This window comes from Benincasa hispida, chromosome 1 (genome assembly GCF_027475165.1).
Source record: "Benincasa hispida cultivar pf3 chromosome 1, pf3_genome.v1.1, whole genome shotgun sequence".
Taxonomy (NCBI): Eukaryota; Viridiplantae; Streptophyta; class Magnoliopsida; order Cucurbitales; family Cucurbitaceae; genus Benincasa; species Benincasa hispida.
The window spans coordinates 96,171,443-96,192,901 of NC_143478.1; the positions used below are offsets into that span (position 1 = coordinate 96,171,443).

Here is a 21,459-nt window from a genome sequence, read left to right on the forward strand (position 1 = left end):
TCAATTCTTCTCCTAATTTTTTTCCCTCTTTCCCTCTAAAACAATTTTCTTCTTTTCTTCTTATGATTCCTCTTGTTCATCCTTTCCTATTGACTTTTGCAATGAAAACACAAAAATGAACCCACAAATTTATATTCTTATATTCAATATTGAAAACAAATTTTGTAAGGAAACCACAAGAATCATTAATGATTCAATTCAAGGCACTAGCTCTGTTCATCATGACAAATCACATGGGTATTAAAAAATTAAAACCTAAACCTTATCACATTAAAAAAAAAAAAAAAAAAAAATAGAGGAAAGAAAGGAAAAGAAAACTCAAATGCCACCATTGAATCTGGTGCATAGTTTGTGACAGCATGATGAACCGACAAGTATGAATAAGATACAAACTTTTTAAGGGAAAAAATTGATTCTTAACTTCATGGGACTGCGTGTGTCGTGAGCGGGCTCGTTTGGCTTTTTTTCTTTCAATTCGACACCTACCCTTCTTCATTCCTTCAAAAATCAACTTATCTCACTGCTTTACGCCAACAAAAACATACCCCATTTCAGTTAATTCCCATTTCTCCTCTGTTTCTTCTTCCCTTTATAAACCCTTTTGAAACCCCCCAAATTAGCGATTGAACCCTTTTCCCATCTGGGGTTTTGTTGATCTTAACAAGGGTAATCGCCTAATCTTAAGGGGATGCCTAAGCTGGTTTTGAAAGGGGGAAGTAGGCCGCCATGGGTTGGCTTGGCTGCTGCTGTCTGGGTTCAAATAGCTGCTGGGTCTTCTTATAACTTCTCTCTTTATTCACACTTGCTTAAATCTGTTCTGGGTTTGAATCAGCAGCAGCTTACTGTGTTGGGTGTGGCTAATGACATTGGAGAGAGTATGGGATTGATTCCTGGCCTTGCTTGTAATAGATTTCCTCCATGGGTTATACTTTTGTTTGGTGCTTTCTGTTGCTTTGTGGGTTATGGGGCTATTTGGCTTGCTGTTAGCAGGACTGTCCCCAATCTGCCTTATTGGCTGGTGAGTTTAATGTTTATCTTTTTCCTTTGTGAAGATCTCTCTCTCATTTTTCTATGTGTTCTATTGCCTGCTGATTTTCTAGAACTTGTGGGGTTTCTTCTTCGTTGGTTGTTTGCCGTTCTTGATGAATGGAACAGTTTAGTTTTCTTTTGGTTGCTTTGTTACTATAAGATAGCCTATGATCTAGATGTTTCTCTATTAATAAAGTTATTTTTTCTATTTCTTGTTTGTTTTTTTTTTTTTTTTTTTGGTTTCTGGGAGATCTTGAATCAAAGCTCCTTAGTAACTAGTTATAAATGGAATTGATAACTGAAGAGCTTTGCTGAAGTTTTTGATACAGAAGTTACTTTGTAAGTCTTAATCCTTTTTTTGTTAATAAGAAACGAACAACTAAATTTGTAGTAAAGAAAAAGTTCCTACTATTTCCTTCCATCCATGACTCCAATTAGTTAGCCAAGAAGCAGACTAAGGAAGTTAAGATTTTGTTTCGGTTTGATTCGGCGATGCACAGTGGGAGGATCAAACAGTAAAAGCTCTTCCACTGAGGTTAAAACGAGGTTTGATCAAGTTAAACAATCATGATATATGATTATTTCCCTTGTGGACAAGATTGTTCATCCGAATCTTCGTAACTACGTGAGCTGCGTTAAAGTTCAATGGAGTGGACATACGGCATTGGCTAACTAATGAGGTCAAATTGTCAACAGCATTGGTAGTATTTCATTTTCTTTATCCATGGTCAAAGCTTTTCATCTTTAGCACAGAAGAAGATATGGATGATATGATTGTTTAATAGGTTTAGTGTCAAAAATTTGAGCAACTTTAGCAGAATTAGTTATTTCATCGGCATGTATCTATATTAAAATGGCAGCCATCATTTTTTGAAATATTTGAATGTATATGGTTAAAGTAATGTTGTTATCTTTTAATAGCTTCCTTTGTCCATTTTGAAATTAAAGGTAACTGAGATCAGATGATCTGAATGAAAGTAAGCAAGCATATTGATGCTGATATGCTCATGCCATCTCATGTAACTCACAAGCGCAATCAGTCAGATGAAACTCCATATGTGTTCAATGGATAAGGTTGTAGTTGATTACAAGATGAATCCTACTATGGGTATTCATGCAACTTGGAACTCTGTCCTCCTTGATTCCTTCATCTACTTTTCATCGTACTCTCCTACATCCAATCGATTTTCCATTTTGTGCTATTATCTACTAACTCTACTACTCCCTTCAATTATATTTTCATATCTCCCATGGTTGATTGCTGAATGTTTATAGTTTTTTAGAAACTAGAGAATTGAGACAGAAATTGTATCAGTAGCTAGGAGAAAAAAAATAAGAATACCTGAGTAAGTAGAGGAACTTGGAGACCCCATTTAGAGCAAATTCAAGCTTAAACTACCAAACATTTGGATGGGATATGACTGCTTACATATTCATCCATTTGCAAAACTTGATTTCCTTCACTCTTTTCCTAGTCTTTGCAGCAATTTTATTAGCTTTGCTTCTTGATCTTGTGTTATTTCATTTCTTCTCTAGTAATGTTTGCTTCTTCATTTAAAAAAAAAAAAAGGAAAAAAAAGATATAACTCACGTGCTTTAAACATTTACTTCTGAATGTCATGGCAGCTATGGCTCACACATTGTATTGCTACAAATAGCAATGCATGGTTTGGAACAGCTGTGCTCGTAACCAACATGAGGAACTTCCCTCTCAGCAGAGGTTCTGTTGCTGGCATTCTTAAAGGTTATGTTGGGCTTAGTGCCGCTGTATACACGGTGATATACAGTATGGTGCTCAGAAAGTCTGCTTTGAATTTACTGTTGTTTCTTGCGATTGGGATACCCATTTTGTGCTTAGCCTTGATGTACTTTGTTCGACCTTGTACTCCGGCTTCATCAGAGGATCCATCTGAGCGTTCTCATTTTCTTTTCACGCAAGCTAGTTGTGTTTTGCTAGCTGTTTTTTTAGTCTCGACCACAATTGTAGATGCAACAACAACGCCTAGTGATGCTGTTGCATATACCTTAGTTGCCATAATGGTTATCTTTTTAATGTCGCCTCTTGCAGTTCCCATAAAAATGACCATTTGTGCAAAAACAAAAAAACTTGGCTCTCGAGTCGATTCTGTAGAACCTTTGGCTTCTGGAGAAAGCGATTCTTCCCAAATTGAACCTTTATTGACACCATCTTCCTCAGCTACAAATCTTGGAAGTTTCTATGAGAATGATGATGCATCAGATGTAGAAACACTTCTTGCTGTGGGAGAGGGGGCAATACACAAGAAGAAAAGAAGACCTAAAAGAGGGGAGGATTTCAAGCTTCGTGAGGCCGTAATCAAAGCTGATTTCTGGCTGCTTTGGTTCTTGTACTTCTTCGGGGTCGGTCCAGGAATAACGGTTCTCAACAATTTGTCTCAAATTGGGATTTCATTAGGTGTTAATGACACAACATTGCTTTTGGCTCTTTTCAGCTTCTGCAATTTTGTTGGTCGTCTAGGCTCCGGTGTTATTTCTGAACACTTCGTCAGGTAAATGCTTACATACAACAGATTACTGAATTAATAATCTGTTCCGAACTTTTGTCAATAAGGTATCTGAGATGCAGCTCCCTTTCGTTCCCAGTTTTTGGTGCTCATAAGGCTTCCAAATCTTCAAATTCAACTACCAAATAGTAATTTCAGAGTTAACCTGCAGATCGTTCCAAATTACTTTGACTTTATGTTACGAGTATCTAGTGATTTTCTCTGAAGTTGCTCCATCTACCAAATGCTCATCGGTTTGGTATTCATTGGTCATGCAGGTCAAGAATGATACCTCGCTCACTATGGATGATGTTTGCACTTATACTCATGGCTATAGCATTCCTCCTATATGCGTCCGCCCTCACGGGTACTCTCTATGTTGCCACTGGTTTGATTGGAATCAGCTATGGAGTTCTATATTCTATGATGGTCCCTCTTGCGTCTGAGATTTTCGGCCTAAAGAATTTTGGAGTCATCTTCAACTTCATGCAGCTGGGGAATCCAATAGGAGCAGTCCTTTTCTCGGTTCTGCTTGCCAGTACTTTATACGACAAGGAAGCTGCTAAGCAAGGTTCAATAACCTGCATAGGCCAACAGTGCTTCAGGATGACTTTCTTCATCCTTTCGGGCGTTGCTGGGTTAGGTTCGATTGTGAGCATGATTCTAACTGTTAGATTAAGGCCAGTCTATCAAATGCTCTACTCTGGTGGCTCGTTCCGCTTGCCTCAAAGTTCAGGTCATTGACGTTTTGAAGATGACTTGAAACATAGTGCTAGATTCGTCGGGGCAATGCTTAACTAAAAGTTGAAAGATGTGCAGCTTGTTTTTGCTGCTTATCTCTTCACAAGTGATAAATTTTGTGTTACTTGAGGATTCTCTTGGCTTTGGCCAACTTGTATTCTGTGAGTTGGAAAAGTGATGTGTATTAGGCTTTTTCTTACGTATGTTGTCTTTGTTGTTACCCTTGTGCATTAAACACAATGTCAAATGCCTTTTTCTTTTAGGTATAATATACATCAGTATGTTGTTTTATTCAATTTTAAAAAAAAAAAAAACACTATTTAACTATTGATGTAATGTAATACCAAAAGAAATTTGGGAATGCATCTCTGTTGTGTTTGGTAGCAGTTTTATAAGACATTATTATTGGTTAATTTATGAATATGTTTTATATTAAAATTTTGTATAATTATTATTTTGTAACATAATATGTACGACATCTTTTAATTTAACATAAATTCTAACACAATATAAAATACTGTATTACGTTGGTTTAAATCTTTCTTAATATGATTTCACATTTTAAATCAAATTTAATGGATACATAAAAAAAATATAGAAAGTGTTTTTTTTTTCTTTCAAAATTGTACTATTTGGATAACAAATTTTTTTAGAAAACATAATCCAAGTTGTCCATTAAAAAGCATATTCATGAATTTAAAGACAAAGTAGAATTGACTGCTTACAAAGTAAACTTGACAAAGATTGTGAATCAAACATGTAGTTAAGAAATTAAAGAATTACATACTGTTATGGCCCATAACTTATGGATGATTTTTAGGTTAAAGGGTAGAGGAAACATAATGAAGAAAGAGAAGCAATTGGGCCAGCAGAATGAAAGTGGACAGACAAACAAGTGGGCCAAGAAGATAAGATGGGCTTAGGTGAAAGGGCTAATTTCATCGGCCAAATTAGCCTGGCGGCCTCAGCTCCGACCAAAGATGAAGCCGAGGCCAATCATCTCCATTTGATGAATTGAACGCTCTACGACCAATTTGGGTCGTGAGAAGAGGAGGGGTTTGGTTAAAAGCCCAAACCCGTCCCAAGGATGAGGTCGAGGTTGAGCCTCCAAATTTGAGGGATGGGGTACATGAAATGCTTGCCTTGACTCATTTGACTCAAAAGATAACCTAATATGACTAGGAAACTTAGAAAATGAAACTCTAGGTCAAGATTTCTCTATAAATACATCATTATAACTCTATGTGAGGTAACTTGTGTTTACTCTCAAACTCCCTAGCTTCCACACTCTTTCACTCTCTGACTTAAGCATCAGAATGTGTGTGTGGCTAACACTACACCGATGTATAAATTTACTTTTTTGCATGCCACATTATTTTCCCCAAATTACAAATTCAATTGCTGGTATCATGTGAAGGTCTGATATATTTCTCATGTCCTCAACACACGATCTACAATCAAAAGAACCACTCACGGTAAGGGGAGAGCAGTGTAGATGAAATTCTCTTCCAAGACCCTTTTTGCAAAGGTGTCCGCTAAAACGTGGTAAGCCCAATGAATGTGGAAAAAGGAGACATCTCCAAAAACCTATGTCGAGTCTTTAGCCTCGTCAATAAAGAGAGATACTAGAGTGATATCAATCCCAACTCCAATTAAGAGCTTAATCACCTCCGGTGTAGCCTTTTGTTTCTCATCATTATCAACTTTATTTTTATTGGATCAATGTTGGGTGAATATTGATACTATACCTAAGCATAAATTGTGTAATAGGTTCCACTATTAACTAAAGCCTTCTATATGGTATTAAGATATGGTATCAAGACATGTTTACTAATCTGTGATTAAAATTTATGTAATTCAACTTATTACAAATTTGTCCTAATTTTTTTCAATTACGTCAAAAGTGTAAAATAAATTATGTCAAAACTTTAACAAATGTAAAATAAATTCGTAAATATTTTATCTGTATTTTAGAAGTTTTAACTTATTTAATATTTTTTAAAAAATTTATTAACGTATTGGATAGAAAAACTGAAATTTTAATTTTCTATCAAACACAAAATTAAAAACGTAAGAACATATTTGACATCTTCAAAATTTAGAAATTATTAGATACAAATTAAAAACTAGACTAAATTTATAACCCAACTTATTACATTTATAACATATTATTGTCAATTTGAACCTAGCTCAACTAAATAATTTAAAGAAATACAACGTCGATTTTATTTTATATACCCCATTCAATTTTTAATAACAAAATCGCCAACATGGTCAACTCAAAACTGGAATAAACTGAATAAAATAAACAAATACATATAAATATTGGTTTTCCCAACCCCAAGTCACCCATCAATCCATGGAAAAATGGCAAAATGAGCACGCTTTTGGCATAGTGATTATATTATTAACTTTTTAAGTGAGAGATTTTATTCCTTCATTCCATGTAAAGTAATACTTAGGTGCAACTCTAAGTATCACGTTCTCCTTCTATTTTTAAAAAATATATATTTTAGTTTAAAAAATAAAAATAAAAAAGCCCAACTGCATCTAAGTTTTGGATCCACATGTATGGTCTAAAAAGTAAAAGATATGTGACAAAAATATGATAGGAATAAGGAAAGATCGTAAATTTGGTAGCTTTGGTCTTTACCAAACTGTAAAAAATAATTGGTTTAATCATGATAAAATTTTATCGATGAATGAATTGTAATAGACCTAAATTGTAAATACAATTAAATTAGTTTTGATCACGTTTACCTAAAATAATAAATTTGTCACATTTTATTGTTACTATTATGATTACTGCGTAACGATAATAGTAACAATAAATGTGACAAATTCATAATTTTCATATTGTTACAGTAACGATAACGATAAATGTAGTACATTTTCAATCGAATATTTTTTATTCTCCAATTAGATTACACGATTTGATTACAAATTTAAAGGTTGGTTGCACATCTCATTACAATTATGGAAAAGTATGTAAACAACCATAAAAGAGTAATAATATGAAACTTAGTAACTTTGATCAAAGTCTATGGAACAAATTTGTAATTTAAGGAAGTATAATTAAGTAGAAAGAAGTAAGAAAATGGTAATAAATAAGTGAGATAATAAGAAAAGAAATAAAAATTACATTAGAAACCTCAAACCACAAGAACAAAAGCTGGGTTTGGCAGAGATTTATCATCTTCTAAACAAAATCAATAATATCCCACACTCCCCTACTCATGCCCTCTTACAAAAACACATCTACTAAAGCCAAGCATGAATGGATTCATCTTCAAAAAAGAGAAAAAAAAAAAAAAAAAAAAAAGAGAGACAATCATCATTCTGAATCAGACCCTTCTTCCTAAAGCTTGTCTTCTCCTAGACCCACCACTTCAAAAAAAAAAAAAAAAAAAAAAAAAAAAAAAGGTTCAATCAATCTATTCCATCTATTGGTGGAAGAACACAAAAACCTATCTCTCACCATCAAATTACCCCAATCCAGAACTGAAATTGTTAAGAATAACACATAAGAATTTGTTCAAATAATATAAATTTCAAGTAGGTTTCAAATCCTGAAACATGGCATCCCACCTGATCTCCTCCACGCCATCCTCTTTCTCCTTCTTCTTCTCCTCCGCCGGGAAATCGTACAAAATCGGACCGGAAAAGGTTTGAATACGCGGCCAGATCACACCGGGATCTGGACTTCCATTAGTCAGAAGAAACCTCCCCTGCGGTTTACCGACGCTGAATGTTTTGTTCCGCTTGAGGAATTTAGCGGCGTAGCTTGATTTAGGAACAAGAACTAGGGCTTTAGAATCGTCTAATTGATCGTGATGATGGTGAGTGAAATTACGGATGAGATTGGAGAACCGGCGCTTGGTTTTCTTGAGAGCGAGGAGAAGGCGGGTGATTGGACGAGGATGGAGAGCGTTGTCTTTGCGAGCGAGCTTGAGGATCTCGAGACGGTGCTTGGCAATGGAGATTCCGATGCTCTGAAGAAACTCGTGGTTGAAATAGAGAATGTCTTCGTGTTCGAGCTCGTTGTTGGCTAGGGCAAGGCCATATTCGTAGACTAAAGAAGGATGGAGAGTTGTTTTTGAAAGCCATGAGAACCAATCCATCTCTGATTTGCGATTTTCAGCCACTCAGATCGCCATTTTTATACTTGCCAACCAACGTATAAAGAAGAAGACGACACTTTTCCTTTTTCTTTTTTCTTTACTTGTGAAATTTAATATTCAGCCTAATTTTGCAATTTCTTATATAAATATTGTAATTACTTTACTTCATTTTAATCTCTTTTCAAGTAAAATTAAAAAAATTAAAATTCCTATTTTAGTTCTTAATACTCCGTGGATGATTCAATTTTAGTTCTTGGATAAATCTTAAATTTAGTCGCTTGAAGTTTTTTAGTACAATAAATAATGGTAGGAATCCAACCATTAATCTCATGAAATTATTTTTTTTATCGTTAAATAATAATTATTATAACATGTAATAAAAGATAATTTAATGAATATATTTCCAATATTTACAATGGAATTGTTGATAGATAATACATTTTTTAACCCAAAAAAATTGTTAATATATATATATATATATATGTGTGTGTGTGTGTGAAATTTGGATCATTGAAGGACTGAAATAATATTTTAATGAAATAAAAATGAATGAACTAAAAATGAATGAACTAAAACAGTCATTCAAAAAATATATATATTAAAAATAAAATAGTCATTTTAAAATTGCAAAAACTAAAATCAACTAAAGTCGAAAGTAATCAAGGTAATATTTAAAACTAATTCATAACATTGAATGAATCTTTCCAAACCCATAAACTAATAAAGTTAAAAGTGAATACTTGAGTTTATTATTATTATGAAAATAATAATTTAGTTTTTATACTTTTTATTTTAAATAATTAATCTCTAAACTTTAATATGTTACAATTTAATCCTTATACTTTTAAATTTATAACGATTTAGTTCTTATCATAAAATATATTGTTCACATTTGATGACATTTCTATATATATATATATATATATATATATATATATATATATATATATATATATATATATATATATTGATTAGAGACTAAATGTGTTCATATGTTTACAAAGACTACGTAATTATATAATAAAAATTGACAATTAAATTTTCATGAACTTTTTCATATTAGGGATTAAATTCTTTCAAAATTTTAAAGTGCATCGATTAAATTCTTATAAATCTTTATAAATTTTATAGTCTAAGAAGTAAATTGTTACGAAATTCTTCCCATCCCAAAAATATTCTACTAACCTATATTTAAACTCAAATCTTTGTTCAACTCATTAAGGAACTAAAATCTAGCTCTAAATGACACTTGTGACATTAAAAAAGCCTTAATTTATAAAAAGAAAAAAAAAAGTTGTCAAAACGAACGAAAAAGCGTTTTTTTTTTTTTTTTTTTTGCCCTTTTCTTTTCTTTTTTATTTTTTGAATAGAAAGAAAAAGAGAAAAAAAGCGTTTGTTTGAAAAGTCGCAGTATACTTTTTAAATTGAAATGTTTAGCCTTTGACTAATATTTTACTTTTTAAATTAAAATATATTTTCTAACAATAAAAATGCATATAGTTACTTGCATATAAGCCTGTCGTTCTGAGAATGAAAAAAATTATCCCATCAACATTTTTTTTATTATACAAAAAAGTCGGCTCTTAATTATGAATTTAATTTCATTTCTCGTAATTAAATCACAATTTGGATAATATATTTCGATTCAACATTTTTATTATATCAAAAGTCGGCTACTCACCAAGCTAATTTAATTTATCTTATTTCCAACTTTCATTCAATTAAAAAGAAAAGAAAAAACATCAACTAACCTAAAATTAACGTTTTTTTCAATTAAAGAATAAAATAAAGAAATATAGACCAAAAACTTTATCTTATTTTACTATTATTTTCTTTTGACAAATTTAATGTAAATTATTTTAACAAAGAAAGTAAGGTCGAAAGTTATGAGCTAATTGAACTTTGTTGGTCAAGTTGCCATTAAAAGTAGTGTTAGGTGAAATTATAATTTTTTTTTTGTAAAAACATGATATGAAATATACAAATTAGGTATAAAATTTTGAGCCAACTACACTTATGCTAGTTAAATTGTAATTAATAGATAATATTAAGTTTATTATATGCATATAAAAGTAGAGTGGAAGATTTGAATATGAATTTGAATTAATTATGCTTATTTCAATTAAGTTGTCAATAAGAGATGACGCAGGTAAAACTCTATTTTTTTTCTTTTTTCTTCTCCAAACTAATCGAGCTTTATTGGTAGAACGTTATTAACAGGTAAGGTGTTGATTGAAGCTTGAGAGTGACAAAAGTGATGAAGAAGAAATATATGAGAATGTGGGGTATATACAAAACCAAATGGTCATATAATTTCCTTTCAAAATAGTGTATAGTGAGATATCAAATTCATGTAGAGTGAGGGCCAAGGCTTGTTTTTGTTGAAATATGAAAAATTTTCCCCATCAATCAAGGAGAGAAAAAGAGAGAAGATTGGATTGGTTGAACTAAAAGCAATTCTATTTGTGTTTGTGTTGAATTATGGTGCCTAATAAAATGAATTGCATATGATTGTTTAGTTTTAATTTTTAACTTGTTTGGTTACAACTAGTGTGGACAATTTTGTTTCTTTCTCACTTTGTAAAATTATTCACAATATCATGTTTGTACTTTTTTTAATAAATAAATAAATAAATAAGATGGGTTTTTTTTTTTTTTTTTTGTTTTCGTATTCGTCATGAAGAGTACCAAATTTTGTCACTGTACATTCAAGAAATCTTGAAGCTCTCGTTTGGTAACCATTTTGTTTTCTTAGTTTTTGTTTTTGAGAATTAACCTTATTTCCTCCTCATTTCTTACCATGATTTGTATCTTTCTTAGATATAATTATTGAAATTTTAGCTAAATTTAAAAAACAAAAACAAGTTTTTAAAAGTTTTTTTTTTTTTTAAGTTTTTAAATTTTGGCTTGTTTTTTAAACGTAAAAAGTTGATAACAAACTTTTTTTAGTTTTTAAAACTTCGCTTGATTTTTTAAAATCATTGGTAAAAAATTGATAACAAAAAATAAAATGTCAAATGATTATCAAACGGAGTCTCGAATTAGTTATTTAAAGTTTTGTTTAATACAAATTAGTTCAACATTTTTAAAACAAATTAAAGATAAAATTTAGGACACTATTTTAAGATTTATTAAAAGTGTGAAAGTACATGAATTTGAAAAAAAGTTTCAATTGGACCAAAATGATTTTTTTTTTTCCTTTCTAAACTATGAAGAGGTTTTGATTTGGATGTAATATGTAAGTCGTGAATTTGTTTATTTATTTTCCAATAAATTAATTAAATCAAAAATCAAAATTGAGCATAGTTCAAGAACGGTTATTTGAATCTCTACCTTTATTATACTAAATAATTAATTAAAACAAATTGAATAGACATTTCATATTAATGCATAACTTATGGTACATTTAAGAAGCTTTCATTTATGCAATAAGTGTTCCATAATTAATTGTGTTAATGTTTGGTTTCAGATTTTTGGATGCTTTTTTGTTTTGAGTTAGTTCAGATATTACTAACTAGTGGATTGGAAATCACTTTAAAGTGGTTTTACTGTTTTTTCCGAGAGAAGGATTATCTTTTTAATCTTCGAGTTTTGAAGAATAAATATATTTGCTCGTTAGGTTTTTAAAACTTACTTTTTTTTTTTTTAATTTCTTAATTCTTTAGATTAGGTACATTTAAATGTTCAAAATATATATTTTTAATTTCAAAATTTAAGAATAGGTTTAATCGATCTTTGATTTTTTTTTAATCTTCATTTTATGTAATTATATGAAATCTTGAACTACAAAAATATGTTTAAAAATAGTTTGAGAGAAGAGGTAATTTTATAAAAATAAATAATTTTTTTAATTCAAAGTTATAATAAAAAGGAATATTTCCTTTCTTCAACCTTACTTCCACACCATCGTGAAAAAAATATGATTTAAAAATAGTGATCTAACAAAATTGAAATTTTTATTTAATCCATACTTTTAAAGTTACAATGTATAGTTAAAAATATATGTACTAAATTTTACAACCTTGTAAATAAAAAGCAAATTCTAATTTTTATTCAAAATCACCAATCAAAGCTAATAATATGATTAATGTGAAATAAGGGGTGTGTTTTGTAAGCAAGAGCATCTTACTTTCTTTGGTTAATAATATTAGTAACAACAACAATAATAAATTATTATAAATATGTTAAATTAGATATAATGTAGATACCCATTATTAGTATCATTTGGCTATGTGTCACTTATCCATTATCCTATATGTTGTTCATGTGTCTTAAGATTACATACTATTAGTGTTCATGTAATCCATCTCCTACTTGCCAAATTGCCTATAAATAGTGGAAGACACGTACATTGGGCAAAGTCCATGAAAATTGGAGAAAGTGGAGAATTTAAAGAAATTTCTTATTTATTTTGCTAATTTATTTTATTTTGTTTATTTATATATTTTTTGGATTCGTATCCTAAATCTCTCTTGTATTCTCGTAGTTTGTAAATTTTATATAAAAAAAGTTTTATTATTAAAATAATTGTTATTTTATGCGCATGCATTCAATCCAATAAACAAATATTCTAGGTTATTTTATGTAATTTAAAGATGTATGTAGAGACATACCGGTGGATCATGTTTAAATGATAACCTAAGTGGTTTGTAGTAGATGGATAAGGTTAGGTACCTTATCCTAGTGACACTACATATATATTCCGTTTTATAGATGTTACAAGTGTTGTAAACTGCTACAAATGATTTGATCATGATCATTCATGTGGAGACATATAAGTGGGGATATCCTATACAAAGAGTTGTATAAGATCGGACCACGAAATGAATAGTCTCATTATATAATGTCTTTAATAATAGAGACTTACATTTCATCAGGATAACCATAGGTGATATAACCTAAATCCCTAGTGAGTTGTGAACTCCTACTTATGAAGGTTGTCCTTTGATTTGCATGGGTAAGAGTAGCTAGATCGCCGACTCAATATGCCTACCATTTTGGGGATTTGTTTAATTGGGGAGCTGGGAACACAGCTACACAAGATGGAATTCACTCATTCCCAAATGTCGGGGTAAATAGATAAATTGCTCCCTTAAGGGCTGATTCTGAGACTTGAACAATGTGGCCACACTCTCTCTTGGCACAAGAGGGATTTGGTCATAGTTGGACTATGACTTATTATTCATTAGAGGGATCAGTAATACTTAAGAAGTTAAATGTACTATAAGGATAAAATGGTAATTTTGGACAAGTTATACTTACGAGCAATTTATGAAGGGTCATCGCACTGTTAACTGGTTATATCCAATGGACATAAAAATATATTTGTAGTACGAAGAATTCAATTGTCGGTCTTTAGTGGAGTGGCCAACAGTTAATGGATGTTGAATAATTTAGTTAAAGAAATTTAATCCTTTAATTAAATTATTCAAGCACCATTAGAGCTTCAATCTACAGGTCTATAAGGTCCCTTCTGTAGCTCAACAGGGATTATTGAGGATTAATTTTGGATTAATTTTAATTGTTCAAATTAATTGAGAGAATTAATTATATATGATATAATTAATTAAATTATAAGTGATATAATTAATATAATGTATTTGATACATTATAATATAAAGTTTATTTTGAGAGGAATTAAATATCTTAATGTGATTCAAATACTAATTATATGGATAAGATTCATATAATTGAATTTAGTATATGTGATTTATACTAAACACCATGAATGATTAAGAGAAGTTAAAAGTATAGGTTATATTGCATTTGATACAATATAAAAACTATAGGTTATGTGTTAATTTTGATATAATATATAGTTATATATACATATAATAGGTTATATATATAAATTAAATTTATTTTAATTTAAGTTTAAATTTTCAAAATTAAAGGGAGGGAGTCCCCTTAATTCTTTCTCAGAAAAACGTGTGTGGAAGGTGGGGCATTTTTCCTAACGTATTCTTTAGAAAAAATCAGTGATTCTCTCTGGGATTTTGCCAAAGAACACATAGAAGAATTTTTTTTTTCCTTCTCCTCTCAAATTTTCTCCCTTTCCCAATAAGATAGCAAAGTCCACACCTCCTACTAATTCTCAATCCTTAAGGAGAATACAGGAGGTTCACTTCTGGTGGTGGTCTTTTGCATTGTTTGTTTTGGTTCAAGGAGATTGGGTTCTTTGGAGATCAAAGTGTTCATGACTGGATCAAGGAAGATTTTGTGAAGACCTTTTGGCTTCAAGAGTAAATGTTATTTCCTCCCTAATTCCTTCTCGATTAGCATGCTATAAAATTCTATTTATGCATAATTCTTGTACTATAAATTTTAATTCTGTGAAATTTAAAAAATTGGGACCGATCCCACTTATGTTGCGGACCTCATGGTTCCCTTCAATATTATGCTTAATTTATTTTAATATTTATTTATTTATTTTATAATTATATTATATTATTATTTTTTTTTATTGGTATCCATGTTTTCATTGTGCTCCTCAAATTCACAATACGTTATCTGTACGAGCTCCTATTGTTTTTCCTGCTAAAGGTAGGTCTTAAAAGTATGTCAGTTTTTTCTTCTTCGTTATAATTAATAGATTTAATGTTATTTTTCATATTTAATATCTATTAAATTTCTAATATCAATACAATATGTTAAAGAAGATATTTTCTATATTTCATGTCTCGAATATGCTCCTGTGGCAACAATATCGAAAGAAAGGTTTTAAATAATATTCTGAACTAATTTCATGTCTTCTTGTGACCAAACAAAACAACGAGTTATTAATGAAAAATCATGAATTTCGACCAATCGGAACAACACCATTCTCGTAGTCAAGGTCATGGTCATGGTCGAGATTATGACCATGACAAAGGAAAAAATAATTATTATTTTTCTGATGGTCATTTTTATCATTCAAATTTCAAAAGAACCATACAAAATGATGATCACAAATGAAAACTCCACAAGATAAGAGTTCACAAAGTGTTGAAAATAAATGCTTTTGATGCGAAATGATTAGGCATTGATCACGTACTTGTCGTATGTCAACATTTAGTTGATCTCTATCAAGCATCCCTAAAGGAAAAAGAGAAAAATTTGGAAGTAAATTTTGTATACGAGGAAAGTGACATATTTGACCCATCCTATGTAACAAATTTGGATGTGACAGACTTCTTTGAATTTCCTGAAGAGAAGATTGTCACAGTTGATGGAATATCAAGTGTTTCTTTTGACTTTGAAAATATCTATACTTAATGTTGTTTTTTTTTTTTTTATTCATCTCCATGTTTTTTTCTTCTTCTTAGTAGATGTTAACCTTTGTATATTCCAAATGTTATTTTTCTTATTGTAATTATTTTCTTTTAATGAAGAAACCTAAATCATTTTAATATATTGAGTGACTAAAAAATGAGTAAAGAATATCTATGTTTGGTAGATAGTGCAACTACACATACAATACTTACAAGTAGAAAATATTTTTCCAAACTGACAATGTTGGAAGCGAAAGTCAATACAATATCAGGTTTTGCAAACTTAATTGAAGGGTTTGAAAAAGCAAATATTATTTTGCCTAGAGGAACAAAATTTACAATTGACAATGTATTGTTCTCTAGTCAATTAAAGAGAAATTTACTTAGTTTTAAAGATATGCGTTGCAATGGTTATCATATTGAGACTAATAGAACGAATAATATGGAGTATCTTTATATCATATCTACTGTCTCATATGAAAAACATATACTGGAAGAGTTGCCTGCTTTATCTTCTAGATGATATTATACTCATATACGAGTAATTGAAACATATGCAACAATGAACCTGAAGTTCATGAATCCAGGCATATTTACAATTTGGCATGACAGATTAGGTCATCCAGGGTCTATAATGATGAGAAGAATTATTGAGGATTCAAATAGACATCCATTGAAGAGCCAAAAGATTCTTCAATCTAATGAATTATCATATGATGCTTGCTCTCAAGGCAAATTTATCATTAGACCATCACAGTCAAAGTGGGGATTGAATCACCTACATTTTTTGAATGAATTCATGGTGATATATGTGGACCTATTAACCCACCAAATGGACCATTTAGATATTTTATGATATTAATAGACACATCCAACAGATGGTCACATGTGTACTTATTATTAAGTCGAAATCTAGTATTTCCATGATTACTTGCTCAAATAATTAAGTTAAGAGCATAATTTTCTGATTATATATTAAGACCATTCGTCTTGATAATGCTGGTGAATTTACTTCTTAAGATTTTAATTATTGTATGCCAATTGGGATAAGTGTTGAACATCTTGTAGCTTATGTTCATACACAAAATGGTTTAGCATAATCATTCATAAAACGTTTGCAGTTAATTGCTAAACCATTGCTTATGAGAGCTAATCTTCTTTCATCTATTTGGGGACATGCTATTTTGCATGCAACGTCACTTGTACACATTAGACCAATAGCTTATCATAAGTACTCGTCATTACAATTAGCTTATGGCCATGAGCCAAATATTTCCCATCTGAGAATTTTTGGATGTGCAGTATATGTTCCAATTGCTCCATCACAACGTATTAAGATGAGTCATCAAAAAAGGTTAGAAATATATATTTTATATGATACCCCATCAATTATTAAATATCTTGAACCCCTGACGGGTTATGTATTGCATGATTTGCTGATTGTCATTTTAATAAGACAAAAATTTTAACATTAGGGGAGGAATTAAGGATTGGAAATTACATGGAATGAATTGTTATTTTCTTATTTAGGTCCCCGTACAGATCAATGTGAACTTGAAGTTCATAAAATAATTCATTTGTAAAATATAACAAATTAGTTACCAGATACATTCATAGATGCAAAGAAAGTAACTAAGTCAGATATACCAGCTGCAAATGTTCCATAGAAAATTGATATCCGAACACAGCAAGTTGTCACTAATGAGTCTGGAACATGCCAGAAGCATGGTAGACCAATGGGCTTTAAAAATAAAAATCTTCGAAAAAGAAAAATAATTAATAGTAAAAAAGATGGAACCGAGCTCAGGTAGTTATTGACAATATTTTTGCATATAATGTTACTCTTGATATTATAGCTAAAAATGAAGATCTTGAACTAAAATTTGTTGAAGAATGTCGATTTAGAAAAAATTAGCTTAAGTGGAAAGAAGCAATCGAGATAGAATTAAACTCGCTTTCAAAATGTCAAATTTTTGGATAGTAGTCTGAACACCAGAAAGTGTCAAACCTGTGAGATACAAATAGATATTTGTCAGAAAAAGAAATGAAAATAATTAGGTCTCAAGATATATAGCAAGACTAGTTGCACAAGGTTTTTCCACAAAGACATGGTATTGATTACGAAGAGACGTATTATCCGATGGTGGATGCAATTACATTAAGATATTTAATTAGTTTGACTATGTATGAAAAGCTAGACATGCATCTTATGGATGTAGTCGCAGTATATTTATATGGATCTCTTGATAATGATATTTATATAAGAATCATAGAAGGATATAAGGTACCTAAAACATATAAATCAGATTCCCGAGAATTGTGTTCAATAAAATTACAGAGATCATTATATGAATTGAAACAATTAGGACGAATGTGGTATAATCGCTTGAGTGGATATTTATTAAAAGGAGGATATCAAAACAATTCAATATGTCCATGCGTTTTTATAAAGAAATCATAGTTAGGATTTGCTATTATAACTGTAAATGTTGACGACTTAAATATAAATGGAACTTGAAGAGCTTTCAAAAGCAATAGAATATCTTAAGAAAGAATTTGAGATGAAAGATCTCGGAAAAATAAAATTTTGCCGTAGCTTACAAATTGAGCATTTAGTAGATGAGATATTTGTTCATCAGTCAACTTATACAGGAAATCTTTTTAAAAGGTTTTATCTGGACAAAACATATCCATTGAACATTCCAATGGAAGTTTGTTCACTAGATATGAAGAAAGATATATTTCGAACTCGAGATGATAATAAAGACCTTCTTGATCCCGAAGTACAATATCTTAGTGCAATTGGTGCACTTATGTATCTTGCTAATAATACAAGACAAGATATTGCATTTTCAGTAAATTCTTAGGAAGATATAGTTATTCTCCAACAAAAAGTCATTGAAACGGAATTAAGCATATACACCGTTATCTTTGAGGAACGATCGACATGGGTTTGTTTTATTCAAATAAATCAAATTTTGATCAAGTTGGTTATGCAGATTATGGATATTTATCTAATCCACATAAAGCTAGATCTCAAACAAGTTATCTATTCACATGTGGAAGAACTACTATATCATGGCGATCGGTGAAACAAACCATAACAGCCATTTCCTTAAATCATGCTGAAATTCTTGTAATTCACAAGGCTAGTCAAGAATGTATATGACTAGGATCAATGACTCAGCACATTGTGGAACATGTAGTTTTTCTTCTAGTAAAAATCTTCTAACGATATTATACGAAAACAACACAATATGCATATCCCAAATGAAAGGAGGATATATTAAATGAGATAAAACAAAACATATTTCATCAAACCTTTTCTACACTCGTGATCTTGAAGAAAATGACGACTTCAATGTATAACAAATTTGTTCGAAAGATAAGCTAGCAGACTTATTTTCAAGGCATTACGTACTGCAACCTTTGAAAAACTGGTGCACAACATTGGAATGCGGCGATTTAGAGATCTTAAATGATGTTTCCTTGAGGGAGAGTAAATATACTGTATTCTTTTTAAGAGTACCACATTATATGAAATATGTACTCTTTTTCTTCACTAAGATTTTTTCCTAGTGAGTTTTTTCCTTGTAAGGTTTTAACAAGGCATAATTCATATATAATGAACATCTAAAGGGAAATATTATAAATATGTTAAATTAGGTGTAATGTAGATGCCAATTATTAGTGTTTATTGGTCATGTATCACTTATCCATTACCCGATGTATTGTCCATGTGTCTTAAGATTACACACTATTAGTTGTCCATGTGTCTTAAGATTATATACCATAAGTGTCTATGTAGTCCGCCTCCTACTTGCCAAATTGCCTATAAATAGTGACATTTGATGAGTTTTGAAAGACACACACATTGGGTGAAATCTATGAAAATTAGAGAAAGTGGAGAATTTAGAAAAAAAAATTTATTTTATATTTTACTAATTTAATATTTTATTTATTTCTATATAATGTTTAATTTAATTTAATATTTATTTATTTTATTATTATATTATACTATATTTATTTTAATATTATATTTTATTGATATCCGCTTGGTGCTACTTAAGTTCATAATATAAACATCTTACTTTCTTAGAAGAAATACAAAAAGTGGGAAATGCTTCTAAGTCAACTTTTTGGGTTTGACTTAAATTCTTAAATTTCTCCATTAATTATATAATTATCTTATTCAACTGTTATATATAATGTGTATAAAAGCATTTTCATATTTGACCTTTGATGAAGAGATAAGACATGCTCTTATTAGTATACCAAAAAAAAAAAAAAAACATGCTTTTATTATTTTAATTTTCTTTGTACATCTCATTATTATTTTTTTAAAAAAAATGTTTTGTTATTATTTTTATCCCTATATTTAAAAATATAAATTTAACTATGTCCATATAATTTTAGAAAATCTCATTATCAACCATTTTCACGGTTTAAAAGCTTATGAGTGAGATAAGTAATAATTTAATTTGGAAGCTCATTTATGTTGATTCCAAATTTTGGATGAAAGAAACGCATATGATCTTTACGTGGCAATATCAATGAATTTATCTCAAGCGGAGAAGAACGTGGGCTGTAAAAGAAAAAATCTATACACCAATGTGGTGTTTGTCACACACACTTCGACGCTTAAGTCAAAGAGTAAAAGAGTATGGAAGTTAAAGAGTTTGAGGGTAAGACTTAAGTTACGTCATATAAAGTTATAATGATGTATTTATAAAGAAAGTTGACCTAGGTTGATCCCTAAGATTTCATAATCGCCTTAGGATAATTAAATAACCTATCGGGGTCGAGGGTCATGATCGATTTCATCTTTTGCTAGGGTCGGCCTTGATCTTGGTCAAAGTCGAGCATCTCCCCTCAAGCCCAAAATGGGCATAGATTGATTTATTTAAACTATCCATTATGTTTTATTTTGAATAAACGTTGTGTGAGACTTATAATGTTATTAATTAAACCTCTAAACTAATATAAGTGAATCAATTTTGACCCTCAATTAACATTTATTTGAAAATTGTTCATACATGCTATAAGTGCCCATTTTGTCAAATCAACACTTTAAGAAATCTAACATGTATAAGAATCGATGCATTAACAAACTTTTAAATATAATCCTAACAATGTTCTAAATCGATTCATTTATAACAATTTAGAAGCTTAATTAAAAAAGAATTAAATATATTGAATGATATTTTAAATGAATGTATAAATTGAGACATTTATAAAAGTTCAGGATTTAAATTAATGCAATTATAATAATTTAGAAGTATAATTGAAAAAATTAAATATCTCACATGATATTTTTCAAATTAAATATGAAGAAATGTGCAAATTGATACATTTGTAAAAGTTCAAATTTTAAATTGATGCAATTATTAATTTATGATTTAAATTGATACAACCTCAAAATGTAGGGGTATAAATTAAAATTTTGGGTATAAATTGAAATTTTTCCTATTTTTTTTAATAATTAAAGTATATGTACGAAAAATATAATTTAATATTTAAAATATCAAATAAACAAAAATTGGGATTTTTGTAAATCTCAAACAAATGTGAAGATGTGAAATTGAACCTTTCACTTTAGAGAAGGTATAATTGTCTCAACCGTCGAATTGTGAGTTTTTCTATTAGACATCTAAACATTTATGAATTTGTCATCTAATAATTTTACTCTTGAAAATTCAAAATTAAAGTCCACCACACATATATAATAGAACAATGATTATGTGCAGTCTATACATCTCTTTTTTCTATCCATAAAAAATGAAAAATAATTATTTT

The 21,459-nt window shown here is 30.0% G+C and overlaps 2 protein-coding genes across 3 annotated transcripts; one reads left to right on the plus strand and one right to left on the minus strand.

Annotated features, from left to right (window-relative positions):
* Positions 1 to 339: 339 nt before the first annotated feature.
* LOC120084557 (Major facilitator superfamily protein) lies at positions 340 to 4,657 on the plus strand. 2 transcript variants are annotated; one of them, XM_039040357.2, is made up of 3 exons: positions 340 to 1,018; positions 2,656 to 3,557; positions 3,830 to 4,657. In XM_039040357.2, exons 1-3 carry the CDS (start codon positions 689 to 691, stop codon positions 4,293 to 4,295), a joined length of 1,698 nt encoding a protein of 565 aa, XP_038896285.1. In that variant the 5' UTR covers positions 340 to 688; the 3' UTR covers positions 4,296 to 4,657. The 2 variants fall into 2 exon arrangements, with proteins under 2 accessions (XP_038896285.1, XP_038896299.1); XM_039040371.2 differs by having other exon boundaries at positions 622 to 1,018; positions 1,978 to 3,557.
* A 2,725-nt stretch (positions 4,658 to 7,382) lies between these two features.
* LOC120087790 (uncharacterized) lies at positions 7,383 to 8,624 on the minus strand. Its single transcript, XM_039044694.2, has one exon. It carries the CDS (start codon positions 8,411 to 8,413, stop codon positions 7,844 to 7,846), a length of 570 nt encoding a protein of 189 aa, XP_038900622.1. The 5' UTR covers positions 8,414 to 8,624; the 3' UTR covers positions 7,383 to 7,843.
* Between the last annotated feature and the right edge of the window lie 12,835 nt (positions 8,625 to 21,459).